At 46.9% G+C, this 22,119-nt stretch overlaps 1 protein-coding gene across 1 annotated transcript in view; it reads left to right on the forward strand.

Moving 5' to 3' along the window:
* LOC131259718 (furin-like protease 1, isoforms 1/1-X/2) overlaps positions 1 to 22,119 on the forward strand; it is a 181,476-nt gene that overhangs the window by 153,769 nt on the left and 5,588 nt on the right. Inside the window, exons 3-12 of the mRNA XM_058261290.1 lie at positions 3,523 to 3,741; positions 3,817 to 3,945; positions 6,514 to 6,995; positions 7,124 to 7,329; positions 7,512 to 7,698; positions 7,861 to 8,034; positions 8,202 to 8,320; positions 9,292 to 10,839; positions 14,258 to 14,433; positions 15,078 to 15,168. Of these exons, the coding sequence (XP_058117273.1) occupies positions 3,523 to 3,741; positions 3,817 to 3,945; positions 6,514 to 6,995; positions 7,124 to 7,329; positions 7,512 to 7,698; positions 7,861 to 8,034; positions 8,202 to 8,320; positions 9,292 to 10,839; positions 14,258 to 14,433; positions 15,078 to 15,168 (3,331 nt within the window). The remainder of the gene's footprint in view (positions 1 to 3,522; positions 3,742 to 3,816; positions 3,946 to 6,513; positions 6,996 to 7,123; positions 7,330 to 7,511; positions 7,699 to 7,860; positions 8,035 to 8,201; positions 8,321 to 9,291; positions 10,840 to 14,257; positions 14,434 to 15,077; positions 15,169 to 22,119) is intronic.

A 22,119-nucleotide genomic window follows, 5' to 3' on the forward strand; every position in this document is an offset into this window, starting at 1 on the left:
AATTCGTGTACATTATCCACAATGGCACCGTCGATGCTGTGTCGCCCCGTATAGACGTTCCTTTGGTCGTATTTCTTTTCTGCTTAGCCATGATAAGGATGCCGGCAACACAATTGCTGCAGATGTGTCACCTTTTGGAAACCAAACCCGACCCGCACAGCGACCCCAACCTCTCTCCCGGGGTCGGTCGATCATTAGTCATGTTGAAACTGACGCAGAGACAGGCGAAAATGGCAGCAAAAAACCACCACCAAAAAACCGAAGCACACATACATTCACCTAGCACCGAGTGTGAACCACCATGCGTCTCCATCCGGCGGGAAGTTCTCTACTTGAGCTGTTGGAAAAAAGGAAAAATATTCTCCCCAATGCATAAAACTTTCTCAAGTTACGATCTGCATAAAAACGTCGCCGTCTTAATGCCTCCGAGAGCAATCAAATGTAGCGACGATATAAAAGGGCGTTGAAGATGATGATGACAATGATGATGATTATCTTCGAAGAGAAGACAACAAACACGACCTAACTTGATCTTTGTCATGTCGTGCATCCGCCTCCGACATTGCACTGGCAATGTGCATCCTTGTAGTAAGTGGAGAGCCGTAGGTATCACATCCTTCCGAAATGGCGAGCAAAATTACTTCCATGCTCAACACTTCTGTCAGCTCTTCCGAAACAGAGGGTTCTTTTAGCAAGAAAGTATTCACTGAGACTTCCTCCCACCGCCGAGCTGGGACTTGAAACTCCTAAAAGAGCACAATAGCAGTGTTGCTAAATGGCTGATGGAAAACCACAAAGAGAAGTCTCCTAGCAACGTAAGGGTAATGGTGTGCATGTGTGCTCACTTTAGGAGGCTGGCTTTTATTTGTTTCAAGACTGAGTGTACTTTTTTAAGTTGAAGTAATTAATTTTCCTTTCTACCCGGACCACATGCTAACTGCCGGCGTTGGTTTTATGCTTCCCTTAAGCATCAATCATCCGTTGTGCTGCCTAATTTTTGTCCGGGGTGAGTTATTTAACATCAGTTCTACCCGAATGCCGGGTAGTGGCTGTGGTTTCTGAACCAACGGAACATAAAATCCCATGCTCGTCTGTATCCTTGATTTTGTGTTTTGTAATTGAATGAGTTCATGTCGTTAGATTGTAGTGTTGGAAAAACATTGATTTCAATTGCAGTTGTCTCTGGTCAGAGAATCAAGAACATTATTGATAGTGTTTATTTTACCATTTTTTTCAGTCTCTTTCCCTCGAAAGTCAGACATTTTACACTTTACAACAGCTGTGAACGTATGAAATGAAGATGAATGAACATGTATCGTTGTTTCAATCTGTTGTTGTTTACCATACCTCGCAACATTCCCGGGAGCCCTAAGCTCTAAGGTCTTTATAAATGACACAACCACGAGAGTGTGATATTTTCTACATGCTTTGAAGTATTAAACCTTTCAACTGCAGCTCACATCGACAGACGGGCAACGTTTTTCATCAGTCTTGGAATGGGATCAACAAGGCAAAATGAAGGTAGAAACGAACCATCTTTCACTTGATAGCAAAAGTTGGAAAAGTTCAGGTACGCACATTCCAAAGGAATGCATTGCTGTATGAGAAAAATGAATTTTCCTAGATTACTCTGTCCAAGATAAGAGTTTTTCTTCGATCTTGAAAATGAAATCATCAATAAAATACCAGTAGGAACGTACACATTAATTTGTTGAATCTTATATCGTAATCGATGAGGTGTGAAAATCCTGTTCAACTTTAATCATCGTTCATGTTTCAACTCATAGTTTGGCTACGATAACATATTTCGCCCCTGTGAATTCACTTTCCCTTTTATTCAAACTTTATTACCCTGTGAAGGGCTTACTCGATGACAAAGTGCTTTATTGTTCAAGACGACTACGCTTACAGTACAACCCGTGTTAGCTCAAACGTGCCTCCGAGATGACTTCGGTTGAAAGGGGTCCAAACATCTAATTTGTTCTTGTGTTGTACACGTTAACTGCCCTTATCCCTACCGAGACCGTCCGAACGGTTAGAGCTTCATTACGGGTAACACACCAGCAAAACTTGCATAAACACATCCACACCCACCGCCTTCTAATACGCATTTGTTGTTTGCTGGCCGACTAAAGGGTTCAAATGGGTGTGATGTGAAAATTCCGAGAAATTCACCAATCGAGTGCTGGAGAGCTTTTTATTTCCGGCAAAAGTGGTGCTGCGTCAGGGTTACAGCGAATAACTCCGGGACTGTATGGGAAACCGGTAGTAATATCCTCCCCAACACCTTGCTACCAACGACTCTCACCCGGACGGACGACAAACTTTCTCCATACACCACGAAACATGGGGATCAAAAAAGCTCCCCTACGGCGAGGAAGTGGAGCATTTCCGGGGAGGAAACAAATTCTAGAAACATTGCTTTTAAATTAAATTCATTAGCAGCACACGGCACAAAGTGTGGGGATGAATGAAAGGTGCGGTAGGGAAATGTAATGAAGAATGTGCAACGGTGCTGCATGATTTTCACACCGAAGAATTTAGTCCTCGAAAGTACTGAAAATTATTTTGCAAAAAAAAAGGTTTTTACATTTGTTTTCTATGTGGCTTTCTCATCGCAATTTTGTTTGAAGTTGTATGGAGCTGCTGAGATTCTTTTAGTGTGTGTCATTTAGTGTACATAGAATGCTAACTCCTATGAAACTTGCGTGTCCAACCTGCGTTTATTCATGTTTATATTTGAACACATGTATCGGTGATTAAATATGTTTTTCTGCTGATATTGGGGTTGGGAGGAATTTTTCAATTATAAAAATTAATTTGAAAACTCCAAACTCATATGACTGTTTTTCTTTCAAACTTCACCTACCGTAGCGTACCGAAATAAGGCATTAAAAAATACTCCCAGTCCCAGATGTTTTTATTTATTTTTTAAAACTCTCCGGGTCGTATTATGACAAGTGAACCGTATCGGTGCGTTTATTTAAACTTGCCGAGCAACAAAAGCAACAAAAAAGGAGTACTTTACTTCTTAATCTGCCCGGTTGGGAAATGTCTAGGAAGTGGAAAATGTGGACAATGTACAACAAACATTAAAAGTAAACCTTTTCGGAATCAACGCCGGACCGCACCGATGGGACTAGATGGAACTGCTTTTTGCTTTTCGGTGTACGTAGCACAATTAAACAGAAAAGCAGTGTTGGCGTTTTTCTCATGTTCTGGGTAAAAGTTACTTCGACCCTCTGCTAATTTCCGTCCACTGTTATTTTTCTTGTGTTTGGAATTACTTAGTCTTGAGGAAATTTGAAAAGTTTCTAAATGGGATGTTATCTTTATCATTCTAAACTCTGTAATGGGACTTTTTCTTTTATATTTCGTACTCGAACCGCATGCGGGAGGTTTTTCTGATTAGTAATGGTATGCGGTATTTGGTCTAAATTTTATACATCTTTTATAGTTCAGTATTTGTATGCGGTCATACTTCAATGTTCTCATTTCGTTTTACTCTATTTTCTTTTCCAGATTTTCCACGATCACTATCACTTCGAGCACAGCCGTCTGCACAAGCGGTCGCTGAGTCCTTCAAATCCGCACCAGCAACGGCTGGAGGCGGACAGTCGGGTACGATGGGCCAAGCAGCAGCGCGCGAAATCGCGACAGAAGCGCGACTTTCGCCCGCTGGAAAAGTATCAGGTGCCCATTCAGCTGAACGATCCCAAATGGCCCGACATGTGGTATCTGGTAAGTGCACCACTACAGCTCCCCACTACTATGAACAGTTTATTTATGTGTGTATTTGCTCGTTCCGCCTTGCAGAATCGTGGCCCCGGGCTCGACATGAACGTGATTCCGGCGTGGAGAGAGGGCGTCACGGGGACGGGCGTAGTCGTGACGATTCTCGACGATGGCCTCGAATCGGACCATCCCGATCTGGAGCACAACTACGTAAGTTATGGTTAACTAAAAATCTGAAATCTTAATGTGTACGATTCTTGAACGGTAACGAATATCTATTTGCTCGCGGGTATTTAAAACCAGTATCACGTAATAGTGAAGTTGCTTTTGACATCCTCGCAGTGCAAAATGTTGTAAAGAGTAGTCCTATATTTGTATTTGTTGTTTTTCTAACGGAACTCCTCGCTAAAACAGAACTGACAAATATTTGATGAGCGATAAATTTTTGCAGTAAATTAAAAAACAACATATTTCTCATGTTTGCGTTACAATGTTTGGATAAATCTTACAGCAAGGGAAAGATTCTTGTCATAAAAAAATTAAAAAAGGAGTAGAAAAAGTGACGATGTCGAATCAAGAGAGCACAATCAGTCGGCCATCGTAATTTTATGTTACGCCTAAGCAAGTTTATAGAAGTTTGTTTAACCGGTGAAAGTGTCGGAAAGATTAGTTCACAGGGTTTTTATATGGATAGAGCAAACGAGGCATCGTTAAGCTTCGTTGCCGAGTCGATAAATGCCGATGCTGATGAGGAATTGTTAAACCTCATCTGCAAATTATCGAATTGAAGACCGGGTTGTTTTGCCTTTTTATAAATGCAGATTACCATTTAAACATACCAAAACAAACCAGTCTTCAGTCTGACAATTTTATTTGTTATACCCCGACTCGCATAGTGAAAGAAGAAGAAGAAGACAATTTTATTATGACGTTAAAAATACTTTTTTACGATACGATACGAAACGATACTTGTTTAGCAATGCTTACCTAAAAACTGAGATGGTTAGAAAAATATACTGATGCTTTAAAGTAGTATCATAAAAATAAACAATCAGGTTGCAGCAATAAACACATATTCAATAACCGCAGATTGAAGAATTAATTTGTTTTTTTACCTACACTAGATCAGGATTTTGAACTATATTTGCAGGCTTTATCGTAGCTCTTATAAAGGGCTTTAACTTCGCTAATGTGACACAATTGTTCCGTAATAATTCTCGGTAGGGCATCATCGAGAAGCGAAAGGTAGCAGCCGCCTGCATATGAATGCAATTACACATCTACGCTGATGCTCCCAAACGGTGCAGTTGGAGCATCATCCTCGTACCAGAATCACCGCTAGAATCATCGCCCAACTCTAATCAAACAGGACACAAGAGGATTAAAATGGGGGAGCTCAAAAAATCCCACCTGTCATGGCTGCCGAGCAATGTTGCACCACTTCCGGTCCGATTGTTCACCACGTAGGAGGTGCTAGTCACTTTTTTCCCCTCTCGACCAAGGTTTTTTTTTTGTATGTACTCATTTGTGCGGTCTCTGAACTGAAAGGCCTTTTTTCCCAGCGGATTTCAGCTGCGATGAGTTTGAATGCGAGTTTTGGTGACGCTGCCGCTCTGTGTGTGTGTGTGTGTGTAAATGGCATGACAGCCCAAAGCGCACCCATCCGGTCGTTCGCGCCGTAGCCTCAACGAACGATGTAACATGTCGTGTGCAGAATTTTTAATTGCACACTCTTCCCCGTGGCCAGGACCGGGAAAACCGGGTGTTGTTACCTGGGCGCCAAGCGTGAGCACGCCCGGAGCAAAAGAGCCACTGTTTGATCAGCACTTGGGGGATGCAATATGGATTTGTGTGTGTGTGTGTATGTGAGATGGGGATCTATGTAGGGAGGCCGTCCTGGGGATGTTTCCGTGCCTATGAATATTTATACTACTCTTCAGCGGTGTAGGCTCGTTTGACAGAGCGGTTGGTTGGCTGGCAGATTATCCGGTTTTACTGTAACTAAAGTTTTGGAAGTTCTTCCCACATGTTACATACCTTCTACCGTACGGGGAAACCATGTCCGGATTAGTTAAAAACCTTTCTGGTAAGGTTTAAATGTAGCACTCTACCCGATTCAAAAATGGTTTCCGGGCGCATTTTTGCTGGTTACACAAATCTAGTCTAAAAGATCCTTTCAACTTTTCAATGCAATTAAGTAGATACGTTGTGACCCTACCGTGAAACCCCGTTCTGTCCTCGCCCAAGGTTGGAACGGTAAAACCCCCAAAACTGCTTCGAGGCGCGGTGTAGTTTGTTGTGAATATTTCAGCGCCAAGGAATGGTATGCATGAATAAAAATAAGCTCTCATCGATCAAACGTGTCGAATGGAAAAGAACGTTTCAAAAGTATCTCGCACGTGAATAGTTTGAAAGGGTAACAAAAGCACTCTGGAAGGCTCGAAATGATATTCTTTTGCATGCACAGTCGTATGATCGATTCAGAAGAGGTTGTCGTTAACATCCGAACCATCAATGTTGGGTAAATGCAACGCAAATATGTTGAGCTACAACAAGGCGCTGTTGTGACCTCCTGTAAATCTTTCATGAAAGCTAAGAACTAATAATTGTTTATTGTACCGTGAAAAAATATAGCCAGGACTCTTGCTCTAAATAGCACAGACACATATTATGAAATAAAAACCAGACAAGTTATTAATCACGGTTCAGAGGAATTTCCTTAGTTCGAACGATCATTTAATCCTTCGGATGACTAACGATTTTGTATCTACTTAACAGGACCCGAAAGCGTCGTACGACGTAAACAGCTCCGACAACGACCCGATGCCGCACTACGACCTCACCGATTCCAATCGCCACGGGACCCGATGCGCCGGAGAGGTCGCGGCCACGGCCAACAACTCCAAGTGCGCCGTCGGCATCGCGTACGGGGCGCGGGTCGGCGGAGTACGGATGCTGGACGGTGACGTGACGGACATTGTGGAGGCGCGCTCGCTCGGTCACAACTCGCAGCACATCGACATCTACAGTGCGTCCTGGGGCCCGGACGATGACGGCAAAACGGTGGACGGGCCGGGCGAGCTGGCGACGCGTGCCTTCATCGAGGGTGTGCGCAACGGGCGCGGCGGCAAGGGCTCGATATTCATCTGGGCGTCGGGCAACGGGGGCCGGGAGCACGACAACTGTAACTGTGATGGCTACACCAACTCCATCTGGACGCTTTCGATATCGTCCGCTTCGCAGGAGGGCCGAGTGCCTTGGTAAGCAATGCGGTTCTAACGTTCCAGCTCTCTTTTCAGCTTTCGAGAATGGCGAGCTGGAATGGTGGAGCTTAACTTTGCGTCTCTACATTTGGTTGACCTTTCACCCTGTTTTTTCTGCATTTTAGGTTTTCGGAGATGTGCAGCTCCACGCTGGCCACGACGTACAGCAGTGGCAATACGAACGAAAAGCAGGTAATCACGACGGATCTCCATCACACCTGCACCTCGTCCCACACGGGAACCTCGGCTTCGGCCCCGCTGGCGGCCGGTATTGCGGCCCTTGTCCTGGAAGCCAACCGTAATCTAACCTGGCGTGATCTACAGCATATCGGTAAGTCAGTACCGTCGGAATCGGTATCTTTCAGGACCGTCAGGTGGTTACCATTAGGACCGTTGCACAACGAAACGCTGTTCTATTCTGTGTTCCCAACGCCCTTCGTTTACGAATTCCGATTTCTTTTTTCATGCGTTTCTATTTTTTTCCCGCCTGGATCTCATCCTTCCCGAACACAGTCGTCCGGACGGCGAAGCCCGGAAACCTGAACGACCCCAACTGGTCCGTAAACGGCGTCGGTCGCAAGGTGTCACATTCGTTCGGCTACGGCCTAATGGATGCCGCGGCCATGGTCCGATTGGCTCGCACCTGGAAGACCGTCCCGGAGCAGCAGCTCTGCGAAATCAATGGCCGTCATCTGGACAAGTAAGTCACCGGAACATGGACTTTCCCGGTGCCGTATGCACTCGCACCCGTGTTGTTTAAACGCGCTGTTAGCGTTGTTTGGTTTGCCCTGTTCTTTTCTCTTCACATTTGCGCACGCCCACATAAGCTTACTTATTTTTCAATCTGTTTTTCGTTTTGCAGACAAATACCGCCTCGCACCAAAGTCACGCTGCAGCTCAACGTGGAGCACTGTATGGGCGTGAACTATCTCGAGCACGTACAGGCCAAAATCACCCTCACCTCGCAGCGCCGGGGGGACATCAAAATATTCCTAACCTCGCCATCCGGGACGCGAGTCACTCTGCTGACGCCGAGGTAAATGTTTGGCACGGTCCGGGAATGGAGGAAAAAAAATGCAAAAACTTTCGCCATTCCCGCGCCATAGCCGTAGCATTTTTGCACCGTTTGTGTGTTGACTTTCATGTTCGGTTTGCTTTTTTTTTCCTTTTCCGGGGTACGACCACGCACGCGAACGACGTTAGATCCCACGATTTGTCACGCTCCGGGTTCAATCAGTGGCCGTTCATGTCGGTGCACACTTGGGGCGAGGCACCCCACGGTACCTGGCAGCTGGAGATTCATAATGAAGGCCGTTTGTTAGGTAAGTTTCCGTCGGCACACATACCTCAACGACACTAGCGAAAACCCAGGTCCGTAACGGTGCTTCCGGTGAGCGTCGTTCTAAATGCGTGGCTCAGCGCAACGTAGGTCCACCAGAAAAAAAGGCAAAAAAAAAACAGTAACTCTCTGTTCCTGGACATTCGAATGTGTTTCTTCCCGGGAACGTAACCGGGAACCCAGTGTGTGCGCCGGTCCTCACTCTATCCGTTTAGTCATGACACAGTATCCGCTTCGTTTGGGTATAATGTGTGCATAAATTCGGCCTAATTGTTCCACGAGTTGATTTAGACCGTTCAGGTGCACCCATTTCCTTCCGAAAAGGGATCCATTTCTGCCGTGTTGTGGTTTGTTGTCCACGGAAGTCTTCCGTTCGACGGTCAACGATTTATGCAACATGCGCAATTGAAATCATAACTCATCTGACAGTGGTCTTCCCATGCCGTTCTGTTGCTCTGCAATTAACAAGTTAATCTTATGGTGACATTTTGAGTGTAGAGAAATTGTAGACATTAAAGCGAATCCGGTGCGCACCTAATTAGGTCAAGAAAATCGAAATGCTGCCGTGACTGGAATGCGTCCACCGGGTACAGCTATAATGACCCATTGATTGCGTTGGCCTATTAATCATATCATGCCTTATGAATTGGTCCGCACGGAAATTGCTTTGTTCCCTCGTGTCTCGCACGCTCTTCGCAGCGTTTTGGATGCGTTTGGTGTCCGAAACCCGAGTCGTCGAGTAAGTGCACATGACGGGAGAGTAAATTGCTGCATATCCCTTTTGTTTGATGCTGTCTGTTAATAAGCATTGGGTCGATTTTAATTAAAACTAACATGGTACCGTGTGTCCCCGTGTGTCGATGCTGGTATTGCCTCGGTTTGCGTACTCCTCAATCATTCTATCGAATCAATTTATCTGCACGCTGCTTCCGGTTCGGAATTGGAACACCCCAGGGTACTCGGTGATACGGGGCTGGTCGCTGCTGCTGTACGGTACGAGCATCCCGCCCGACCCGAACGATCCGCCAAACGTACCGAAAACGTTCTCGACGCCGCCACCGCCCCTACCACCGATCCTGCCGGCTACCGGCTTCAACGGCTACACGGTCAGTGGAGGATCAAAGAATTACTACTCCCCCGCATCTTCTTCGTCGTCGTCATCGTCGGCGGCGGGGGCCTCTTCCACTGGCGTCGCCTCCGTTCCGTCGCCGTCTTCCTCATCGTCGTCGGGTACGAAACCGAACCGCAAACAGCAACAACAGCTCCAGTATCAGACCCAATACCACCAGACCGGCTCGTCGGTTTCGGTGCAGTACGGCATGACGCCGGCCTACACCAGTGGCACGGGCGGCAACGGCGGGCAGCGAGGGAAGAGCAAAACCAACAAAAATAAACCGAACAAGAACTCATCGAAAACCACAACCGCAAGGCCTACCTCGCTCAACAGCCCACCGCAGACCACGGTGAACCTGTATCTCAGCAACTACGGTAGCGGAAGCTCCAGTTCCGGTGGTGGTGGGGGTGGTCGAAAAAATCCCTCCTCTAAACAGAAACCACCGCCACCGCTGCAAACTATTAATTACGGTAAAGGAGACAAGTACCACGCGGCCACATCGAACATCCAGGACAAGCAGATTGCAATAAAGGCACCCAAGCAGGTCAAGCAAAACGGTTTCCAATCGCCTCCGAAGTCCACCTCGGCGTCCTCCTCCTCGTCGTCCACCTCACTGATGACCGGTGGTCGGAAAACCGCATCCCCCGGCACAACGGTCACCGTCGGGGGTCTCGGTACATCAACAACGCTGTCATCTTCCTCGATCGTATCGACATTATCGTCATCTTCCTCATCATCGTCGTCATCATCGTCATCCAGTATAGGTTCCGGGGGAGCATCCACGGTTTCGCTCGCCGGCTACGGCGGTACCACAGTGACCGCAAGCCCCACCTATCACGACCGCTACCCGGCCGCATCCTCCATCAACGCACGCATACCGAAGGTCTTTCAGCAGTACGACAAAATACAGCAGTTCTACCCGGAACTGCAGCCCTACTCGTCCATCCGGGACGAGCACGATCATCACCTGCTGCTCGCTGGAGGTCCCCAACTTCCACCCGGTGCCACCAACAACCAAGCGTCGCCACCTTTGCCGCCACCCGTCGTGAAGCTTCCCACCGGTTCCGGTTCTGCCGGAACCACCTTCCAAACCCAATCCGCCAGTAGCGGTAGTAGCAAAACGACTGCAACGGCCGCCAAACTGCCCGGCCCACCCGGAATGACGGCCGGTGGCAGTAGCACCCTCCTATCGGCCGCGCCTTCGCTCGGCAAACCGTCGCGTGCAAATGCCAAAATTTTCTTCCCAGACTCCGACATCATCGACGCGATACCGCGCAAGATCTCGTCCAGCCTGCAGCCGATGCCACCGTCGTACGTGTCCTCGCCGTACTACAGCCGCACGCAGAGCTCCTTCATTTCGTCTTCCAACGATCAGAAGCACGGAAAGGGTACACAAACCAAGCCAAAAACATAGAACTCCTCATTTCCACCCGTTTGCTCGGGCATTTTCTTTCGTTTTGCTTCGTAGAAGTTGATTTATTTCTCTTCCGTAAACCTTTGGTTGGTTTATTTGTACTTGCAGTGTCCTTTTCTATAGTGTTTTAGTGGCAAACATTGCGCATGTAGGATGGCTGTGTTTTTCTCCTTCCTTTTGTTGGCAGCGTTATGTTCAAATTTCCTCGTATTGTTATACAATTTTCTTTGCTAACTTTACATTTCACTTTGCGGTTTCTTGATTCCTGGGTTGAATATTCCTGTTGGTAGTAAAAATGTTTCACAATTTTGTTCTTGCCCAAAACTTTTTCCCTTCGAAGTCTGTTCATAGGATGAGTTCTCATTCGGGTTCTATTATTTATTGCTTTGAGCACATTTTAACTTGATCCTTCTACTTTCTTCCGATGCTTTACAATTTTTCACCAGAGCCGGGGTTTATGAATTTATTTTTCAATCAACAATTTACTTGCATTATGAACTTTTAGCATGTAAACCATTTATACTGTCATGTTAATATATTTTACTTTCTTATAAACCAGTAGGGAAGGTGTTGAAGAACATCATAATTTTAAATGATCGTAAATCACAATACAAGTATAGCCGGAAGCACGCCCCACCTCACCTCCCACCTCCCCCCAGGTGCGCGCCGATGAATAATAAATTCCAATTTTCCTTCCCACCGTCGAATGGCTTTTACGTACGGTGCTGACAGTTTCCTAAATAGGGTGAAGAGGTGTAAAAACTCCTTCATCACTTCATCGCTTAATCTACTTACCGATGGTACGGGCTTTGTTTTTCTTACGGGGCCCGGTGGACCTCGACGGGCTCGATATCAAACACTGATTTATCGACAGTTTCCTCCGCCGGCACGCCGACACCGGAACCACCGATGGAAGATAAATCTTTCGCGCCCGCCATCCACCCGCATCGGGTTAAGGAAAGCCTAGGGCCCGGTGTTGCCCTGCAGGTGAATCGTGGCCCGGGACACGCGTCAGAGTAAGCGCGCCACACACACACACATACGCTCATATAAAATGGATTGTGTTCGCGAGCCGCCATCGAGGGAAATGATAAAGTTTTTGACGGCCGTGCTCAAACCGCTGCCAGCCCGAGAAAAACCGCTGGGAAATTTATCTCGCCATGTCATCACGACACGACGAGTCGGTGCTGTCTGGAGTGCGCGTTGCCACTCGTGGCTCGCTGGCTTCCGGGACCGCCGAACTCCCGGACGGTTGTGTTGTGCCGCACAACAGGTAAACACATTGTACCAACTCACCGACGCGTGGTTGTTTGCCCTTTGCTTGTTTTGCACCACGCACAGGGAGCACTAGTCGAACGTGCCAAACACCACCGAGTCTCCGCATTGTCCCTTGTCGTTCCACGGTTGAATTTTCGCTTCCCTTGCTAGTTGGAAGGCCTGCGGTTTTGTGGCATGGCTTTTCACTCTCTTCTACCAATTCCATTCCGGAAAGGAAGGGAAACTTTCTCTCGATTCCGCACAGAGGGGTCCGTCCCAGAACACACCCGGTGGGTTAAAACTTTTCCCGGTCCCAACTACCAAAGCCCGGTTCAGTGGTAGTAGGAGGAAAGTTTCTCGTATTTCCCCGGTACTACACGCTCTCGGTGTGTGCCGTTGTAGGGAACTCTCTAGTGACGCCGAAAGCAGCCGCTTTCGGGACGCGAGCGAGCAAACAAGCGGATGTTTTCCGTACCGTGTGCGGGGGCGGTTCCTTCCGTCTTCAAACCGGCCAAACCTTTGGCCAACTTACCCTGTCCCAAATCATCGCAATATTTTCACGAACACTCGTGCGCTCCTGAACTCTCTGCAGGAACGACTAATGCCCGGTGTAGTCTACCGGTAGTGTCGTGGTGATGCTCCTGAGTTTTGGTGTCTCTTTTGTTTTTTACAACGCAACAAACATCATCGAGAAAAACGAAAAGGATGAAGAATGCGGTCAACTCCATTCGTGTGAGTGCTTCGCACAATGTTATCCCAGCGAACGATTCCAAATCAGGTGCCGCTTCACACCGCAAGATATCCTCCCTGGTGCAGGAGACCCAAACATACGACTCAGGTGTGCGGAGGTGATAACTCTTGTGCCATTGCTGTGGACACCCAAGTGCTCGGTGACGATGAAGTTTTCCTGAACACAGACACTCTCACACCTTCATACGTTAGCGTGATCTCCTGTACAAACCTCTCCCTCCTCACCCCACACAAGCGTTTACACGTGGCTTGGGCGATGTCCAACGCCTCCACTCTTCCACTCGCACCATCGCCCATGCCATGATGGTCGTTTTACGAAGCCCCACGTTCGTTCGCTCGTTCGTTCATTCGTTCGGTTACGCCGGGAAAGCGACGGAAAATTTTCGTTACCAAAGCGGTGTGATTTCTTGCCTCTTCGCAGTGGCAAAGATTTCGCATATTTTCGCAAGACATTAACTAAATTAGCTAATTATGGCGTGCTTAGGAGATACTTTCGTTCGAACGCCCACCATCACACCTGCACCGGGTTGGGGGTGGGGTGGAGGGGTGGTCGCCGAATGATGGCGAAACCGTGTCGTAAATTTACGGAAAAACTTTCTGTACCACAGTCATGCGGTACGTAATATGGAGACTTTCGGTTGATAGATAAAATGAGAGTTTTCAGTGCTTGGTTTTTTGTTGTTGTTGTTTGTTTTACTCTGTGTTTCTCTGTCTAAACGAGATTTCATTAAGCGGATGGTGAATCCCTGGGCTTATGTTTATGTTGTGCAAGGAAAGTGGCGCTCAATGTATACTTAACTTTTTTATTCGACTTTCATGTAATCCATTTATAAATAGTAGAAAGCAGCTTGGCCGAGGAACTTTATTTAAATTTCTTACTGTATGTTAGATAATATTAGCAGGTTTTATTAAAGTTCGCTTGTTCCAATCCTGTTTTTCCTGTTCATGCAAATTTAAAGTGAATGTATTTTTAACTTCAGCGTAACAATATTCTCCATTGGGTAATGTTTTGCGATGAAGTTTTCATTTTTTCAAATATTTAAACTGTTTCTAGTACAATTTTCTTCCAACGCACGTGTTGTAACTGTTCGCTTGCAGTTATGTTTTACATTTGATTTTTTTAAACTATTTTTTCTTATTGCCATGTAACTGAGACCATCTCTTATGTCTTGGATTTTAATTGTTTTAAGTTCAGTTGGCTTCGACATTTGTTTCAGATTGTTTATTTTCCCCCCAGACCCCCTACTACTATCTTCCACCAAGTGCATTGGAATTATTTTTATTTCTTCCGCGTCCTGCCCCCCGACTCCGCTCTTCCTTTCTTATCGTGTTTAAGAATCGTTAATAAATGTGTTGAAACTTTGCTCTCTCTCCACCGTGTACAGCACAAATAACGCAGTGGGATCTCATTTTCTACGGCACCGAAACACCTGCCCAGCCGAACGATCCGGTGCGCTTCGGCAAGCCGGGCTACGACAGCAACTACGGTGGCGAGATGGAACATAATGCGCTCGAGTTTGACAGTGGCGTTACGAGCGACCAGTGGCGCGATATGCAACAGGTGAGTCGAAGGGGAGCGCCCAGGTAGATAATTTTCAATTTGTTTTTTTTTTTTTGTTAAATTAAAACATACGCCCTTTCGAATAGAAATCAACACCGGACAACTAACATATGGGGCGTGTGTCTGGTTAATGGATTCAAAACAAAAGACTTTTAGGATCTTACTCTAGGCGATTCCATTAGGCAACACGCATTTGTCATTGGAACGCTAACAAATTTAAATTACCAGTCCAAGCGCTCCCATTCCTTTTTCCACCGCACCACAACACTTTGCCCCTCCAGGCAATGGTGCTTTGCTTAGCACGTCTTCCAAATTTTCGCCACTCGCTCGGTTTCCACAATCTTCGGACGAGCGTGCGAACTCGCCCTAATGGATGTGGGCTACAATTTATGATCCTTAATTTTTATGCTTCCCATAAACGAAATGGCCATTTTTTATTATGATTTATCCGAACGAAGAAGCAGCACCAGCAGCACCAACACTACTGGTCCGTCACACGGTGGTAGGATTCGTTTGATAAATGTTTTTCCTTTTTTCCCCTCTTCTTTGGCTCCGCGCACTGGTTTGCATTTCTTCTCTTCCGCGCCCTTGTCCGCGCTGACACTGACTGATTCTTCTTTCGTTTTTCCTACCCCCATCCACAGATTGGCGAAGGACACGGTGAGGTCCAGCGGACAGCGTCGAACGACGTGACGGCAGTTTCCTGTGCGCGCTTCGATGTCGCCAGCTGCATAGGTTTGTCCTTGCTCGTAATGTTCCTATCACAGTTTTACTCCGACAGACAAGTAAGCTCAATCGGTCGAAGGTAATCGTTAGAAGGCGTTAAGCAAATCGTCCAACCAGCGTCGTCCGACAGACAGCTAAACAATGCAAAAAAAAAAACAAACTAAACCGTAACAAGCGTCAGAGAAGAAATAACAAAAAAAACCAAACGCCAAAACATACAAGTAACGTAAATCGAACAAATCGACGAGGAAAATAAGCGCCCACAGAAGAAGCGCGATACAACGGAGCGTTGGCTCGCACAAAACCATGGATCGGAAACGTCCTGTGAAAAGGGCCCTGTAGCGTATAAACCATGGACCGCCACAGGACGCCCACTTACTCAATCCGACGCTCGCACTCTGGGTGCGTAGGTTAGCGCGAACATGCCCAACAAATTAACAACAATTGAAAGCAGCTTTTCCGGCGCGCGCGAACGTTCGTTCTACTTTACGTTCGAGCTGCTGGTGCGGTAATTAGTGCGAATTTAATCCGCAAATCTGTTGTGGGGCATATTGATGTTGGAAGCACCAGCCGCTCGGCAACGCCGTGAGCCGTGGCTTCGCGGAGTGGATTATTTTTGTTCAATTTATTTCCTCCGTCCAAACTTTTTGGCAGCCGCACGGGTGAACTTTTCGTCTCGTGACGTGCGCGGCAAACATATTCGGCGGTTTTGCGTATTCGGCGGAAATGGTTCAGATTTTGTTAGGTTTCTATTTTCGATCTGTTCTGCAACCATAAACACATACGCGGCAAGAAGCAACCAGTTCCATCCTCCAACGTAAAGACAAAAAAAAACAAAAACAAACAGAGAAACGAAAACATCACTAGTGAAAATGCGAAATTAATCAATCACCAACATTGCATCACGGAGAAGGCGAGAGGAGTTAAGTTGATAAGTAGAGCGCGAAATCAAAACCCAAATAGCAATCATCAATCCTTCCATTCGTTACTTTTCATCGTTGTAGTATATTTTTTACCTTCGTACACGCATATATATACGCATTGCTCATAAGTTCTTGATTATTTTTATACGATTAAGCTCCGATGAAAACTGCGAAGAAAAATACCCAATGGTTCCAAGGCGTGCCGCCACTCGATCCATCAGTCGACTGTTATAAAATAATGTTACATTCTTTAGTTTCATTTCTCATTTGTAATCGAGGGGAAAAACTGCAAAATAACATTTGCTGCGAACTTTGAAACATTTCTATTTTTATTCAAAGAATATCAGATGTCAAATCTCATATATCAAATTATGTTGAAGGTACATTTCCAATGGACGAAATATGGCACTCTGTTTCCAAACATGAACAATTATAAAACTTGCTGGTGATTGCACAATCTACTAGAAATGACCCACTCTCATATTACGTTTATTTGCTCAAAGTTTCGCCTTACACAATTGTCGCCAACCCTTCGGGTAGCGTTTATAAAGTACCGGGCGCCTCCATATGGCTTTGAACGTTTGCCAACCGTCCCCGGGTTGCATTTCAAACATGTAAAACATTCAATTCACACCTTTTCGCTTGGCATTCGGATCACTTTGGATTTTGCTCTGACGTAATCAAATTGGAAGCAACTTGGAGTTTCAATTTGTAACAAAATAATCTTGCGAATCTCTTCGGCGCCCTTCGCTTCCCTTCCCTTGGCGCACCGTCGGTTGCGATGCGATTGAAACATTTGCCAGCAGCAGCCCCAAAGTCGCTAAATTAATGGGCCACAATCCGGCCAGCGTTATTGGTAAACGTTCGGTTGAAAAATGCGCCCCATGCGCCAAGCAGCCACATCCTAATTCGGTGCCGTCCTTCCTTCTCACTTGCCTCACGTTTACCCCCTTCTATTTCCTTCCATTCGCTGCCGACCCGACCATTCGTACCCGGGGTTACCGGAATATCACGGATGCGAAATTGGTACACCCGAACGATGACATTATTATGCTGTGTATACCCTGCTCAATATGCAAACAGGGTCAGCCCTGGGGCCACGTGAATCCACCACCCCTCCACCGTCAGCTCCTCCCCTTCTCCATCGGTGGCAAAACGGCTAAGCTCTTTTGCAGCACGCCGGCACGACTCACACTGATCCAGTTTTCCCGAACTCAATTTGCATAGTGCGCCCCGCTATCGGTTCCCTCCTGCCACAAGCCAGTCTCGCCCACCCCTTAACGGGGGCTTGCTCAAGCGTGTCTGTTACCAAGCGCTGATTTGGAGCTCATCCTCGGCACGTTCCGTCTTGTGCCTTAGGTTGCATTTAGTTATTCTTTTTCCTTCCTACCGATTTCTTTTCCATGCCAAGCACTTTCCACCCGGCACTTTCTCAGGAATATTTTTGATACGGATTTCGATTTCCCGGAGAGTCGTCGAAGCCTTTTTCATCAGAAACGGGGATGGGGGGATTCTACTTCTTTCACTTGCCTTTCGACCGGGTCTCGTGTTTCCCTTCTTTTTTTTCTACCCGTAAACTGGACCGTAATCGTCAGCTCAAATTCGGATGGGGGAGCACCAAGTGTGTCCTCTAGTCACACTCCATTTTCCATCCATTGCTGCGCCAATTGCAGAACCGCCCTGAACCTAGCGCGTGGGGAAACAACGCGCTACGAAGCTACGGCCACGAGTGTGCTTTTTCCACTACACTCCTTCTCCCTCTGTCTAGCCCGGTGTGTCCACTAGCGGCAACGTGGGGGGGAGGAACGGATGCTAGGACGATGTTGTCCCTCATTAAAATTCATTTGTCGAAAGTCAATAGAAATGTGAAAGCGCGCGCTATAGCCCTCCGACCCTCATAAAGCTGAACCGTTAGCAAACAGAAATGAAGTGAGACGCGCAACGATGTAATCTTTTTCGCAGGGAAAAGGGTAACGTGAAGGGCTATCACACACACACACACACACACACAGACACGAGAAATGAAACTGTGTAAATTGCGAGTGAGGGAAAACACGAAAAAATATACCACCAGAGTAAGGCACGGACAAGGGTAGTGTTTCGGTTGAGCCGATAAAAACTGGTTGTTTGTAATGAAGAGGTCACAATATCGCTTTGCAACAAGGAAAGGGAGGCGTTGCTCGTTGGAGAGAGACAGGGTACATTTGCATGTGAATGTTGCAAATGGATAGTGAAAAAGAAAAGTTGACAGACACATACTTTTTGCACTAAATTGCAACGCAGAGGCAGAGGCGTATTCGTGGAACTAAAAATAAATTCATATTGACTCTTCGCCGCCATAGGGTTTAATCCATCGGTGATTGCGATTTGCAATTCCGTTTTTTTCCCCCTTTCATTTAATTGTCGAAGTAGTTCCACGTAAAAGTGAGGGGACGTAAATCAATCCCACCAGATTCCAATCTCGCCAGGAAGTACGACACTCTGGACGATGCTGCTGCCAGTGTGTCGGTTCGGTTCGCATCCTCTAACGACTATTGTTTTCTGATTGCGCACGATTGTTGGATGTAATAAGGGCAGATTTCACTCCCTCCCCTTTGGAAAGTCGGCATCACCAACGAACGCCCTTTGCCGATGGTCTCACTCGAATGGAGTGTGTTCCATCGATCGATCGACTATTGATCGTTTACTTCGGCGAGCCAACTGTTTCACTCTACCGACCAGCGATGGTCGATTGAACCGCTCGGTAAGATATCATCCCCAGCCGAAGAGTACGAATGAGCAAAAGTGCCAGCCTTCAAATCGACTCGTCGACCTCCGGATGACTGCCGACAAAGTTCGGAAGGATTTGCACTCGACACATCCACTGGTTGTTGGTGAGGGTTGATTTTTTTTCTTTCTATCCCATATCTGCCTGCATTCCGTGAGAAGATGTGATGCGAAATTGATTCCTGCCAAGAGGCAAAACAAACGGACTGATGGGGAGAGCCCGTGCCTTGTTCGTGCCACTCGATGTGAAAAGTTATTGTTTTTTTTTGCGCAGCATTCAACTGCAAATGGCACACAAATAAAGCGCCGATGAGGGTGCGTAGCGTTCGATCAGAACGAATCTATTGCCGGTTTGAAATCGTTCAAAGTTGTTTACTTTTCCTCCCCTTCATGCTTTTGTCCGATGCTTTACGCAGTGATTTCTTCTTCTATTCCCCATTCCGAATGACTGGTGCGTTCGATTTTGCAAAATAAGTGAAACATTGTGGCCGCAAGCGCCGATAGAACACGATGAGATAATGAACACATTGCACAGCGATAACGCAGACAAGAACAATTCATTGCAGTATCGTAAATTGTTTTTTCAACATAAATTTAAATTGGAGCACATCTTTTAATAATAACCGAGTTTTGCTTTAGCAAATAAACAACCGGCACCAACTGTTAACCTAAATTATAATCATCAACTTTCTTTCCAGAAGACTTATCTCGTAACGAAGTCACGTCAAGTACTGCCATAAAATGGTGATTACTTACCATGATTGCTCTATCCTCGCCGAACGCTCATGACGGAAAGGATACTAATAATGAAGACTCTGCGTAAGACCTACGGTACACAGAAGACCCCCGGCCCGGTGACGGAAACCGACCGGTATCACCTTTATTGTCTTTCTTGCCTTTCTCCCGAACCGTTTTCTGAAAATATGTCGTCGCAGTCTCCTTCACGAGCGTGATGCGGGTCGAGCCGTCTCCGGGACACTTAACAAAAGTAAACAGAGTAAAAGGTCGCCGAGTAACGAGCCGCCCCGTTCGACAGGCGTCGGTGATGGGGACAGGATGGGGTCGGCCACCCCCGTCCATGGGTAAGGCGGCGGGTTTTTGGTATTATTATGCAAAAGCTAGCACCCGGTGGTGGTGTTGTTGCCCGAGCGTGCCTCATTATCGATTCGGAAGGATTTTCCGGGACGGCGTTCCCCCAAGCCTTAAACCCCCCACCCACCTCATCAAACGGCTGGGGGCTTTATACCTCCGCACGTTGACCGACTATGGGCTCAATTATCTGCTTCCGCGTACTCAAAGTTGCCCACCTTCCGAAAGGTGTCGATCGGGGGAAATCGATCCGATTGTCCATCATAATTTATTATTGAACAAGTGGGGAACGGGGAGGGGAGTAATTTGGAAATTGATAGCATCCGCCGGTGGCAAGTGAGGAGGCGCGCTGTGGAGGGGTTCGAGAGTACGTCGTTTTCACGTACAACCGAAACGGGGGATCGAACTGATGGCAAGATTGATGGATACATTTATTTTAAACGTCCCTCCCCGGATGGATGAGGGGGAAAAAATAAACTCAATCCGGACGACCGATGGATGGCTCGACGACGGCCACAAAGTGCTCCCCGGAGCCATTGGATATTAGCTCCTGGACCTCTCTTCCGGTGTTTTGCTTCTTCCTCTATTTCGGGAGATATCGCTCCCCTGATAAGTTATTCATTTTTTTTTTTTTTGTTAACAGGAAGTTAATAACGGATGGCAGGATGTGAAGCTTCACCGCTCGGGATTGCTGAATGGAAACACGGCGTGAAGCGAACCTTACGCTGTCATCCCCACGTTGACCCAATTTCCGTGGCGGACAAAGGTTTTCTAGTTGCTGACCCGAGCGACTGTAGAACAAAAACAAACTTCCTTCCAAAAATCAATCCATCTAGTCCCCGGTTCAATATCGATGGATTCCAGTAAAGTTCGGGTTTCGTCTGAAACCAAGGGAACCAGGAAAATAAACCACCACGGATCAGCTCAATCGACTACGCTACACGGATGCACGGTCGAAAAGATAGAGGATATCTTTTATGCTTCTCGTTTCGGACCAAGAAAACCACACCTCTCCAGCTGCATCTTCGGCGAGTCGGTTCGGAACAATCAGCCGGGCAATAAAAGATTCATCGTCCAATTAATGTCGGACGGAGCTATATTGCACCAACTGCAGTACCCTGGCTGAGAAGCGTTTTCCGTCTCCCGGCAACGTCCCGGATTGATGATCGGGAAATTCCTTGACAGCAAAAACCATTTATTAACTTCCCTCCTTCAATCAGTCAACGGAACACCCAACCGGGACGAAAGGGAAATAGATTGTTCGACACGGGGCGAATAAAAAAGAAAATGGTTCCTTCTCTGTTTTACAAATCCTCCCATCTTGGGAGGAAAATTTAACACCCGCAAGCTCAATTGGTTTGCCCTTCGGGCAGCTATTTCGAACGCCACAACCATTTGTGTCGAGCGCTCGCGCTCACGAATTCGTCCTATGAGGCAAAACAAAACGGTACACAACTATTTTCCTTTTCTTTTTTGCAATCAATGTTGGGGGAAAAAGACCGGATAATGGTCTTGCACAGACCCTTTCCTACCCCCCCCCGTTTAGTCGCGCCGGACCGTCGCAACCCTCGTGCTTGTGCAGTCAATTGAAAGCAGGACACCAATTTATTCCCTCTCGCCGAGCTTTTAATCGCAAGCAATATCGAGGCCGCTCCTCCATTATGCAAATGCTGGCTGGCTGGTTGGTAGCGGATCCGGTACAGTGCCGGATTCGACTCTTTCTCGGCCCTTCGATCGGCGTATAAAAAGGAATGGGGGTGTCGAACGGGGCAACGATTGTGCGACGAAGCGAAAACGCAACGATAAGTTGACACTTGATGATGATGGTGGGGGATGCCGAAGGTCCTCGATTGTCGGTCACTTGCTTTGCCGGCACCGCGTATAAAGGACAACCCGAAACGGGCCGCTGAAGTTGCAGTACAAAGATACAGTTAAGTGCTAATAAAAGGCAAATGTCGAGCGAAGCGAGTGCAGCGCCAAGGTTCCATTAGGCTAATTGGTGGCAAAGTAAGCTTCAGGATCGAAAGATTAAAGATTACCGTCACAGTCGTGTGATCGGGAAAGGAAATGTTTTGCTAGTGACAAGAACGGAAAAGATCAAGACGTGAGAGAGTAATTTCCAAAGGAAAATTAACGTTAGATATGGAACTACGAATGCCTAAAGAGAGACATAAGGACACGA

Source organism: Anopheles coustani, chromosome 3, assembly GCF_943734705.1.
Source record: "Anopheles coustani chromosome 3, idAnoCousDA_361_x.2, whole genome shotgun sequence".
In the NCBI taxonomy this organism is placed as follows: Eukaryota; Metazoa; Arthropoda; class Insecta; order Diptera; family Culicidae; genus Anopheles; species Anopheles coustani.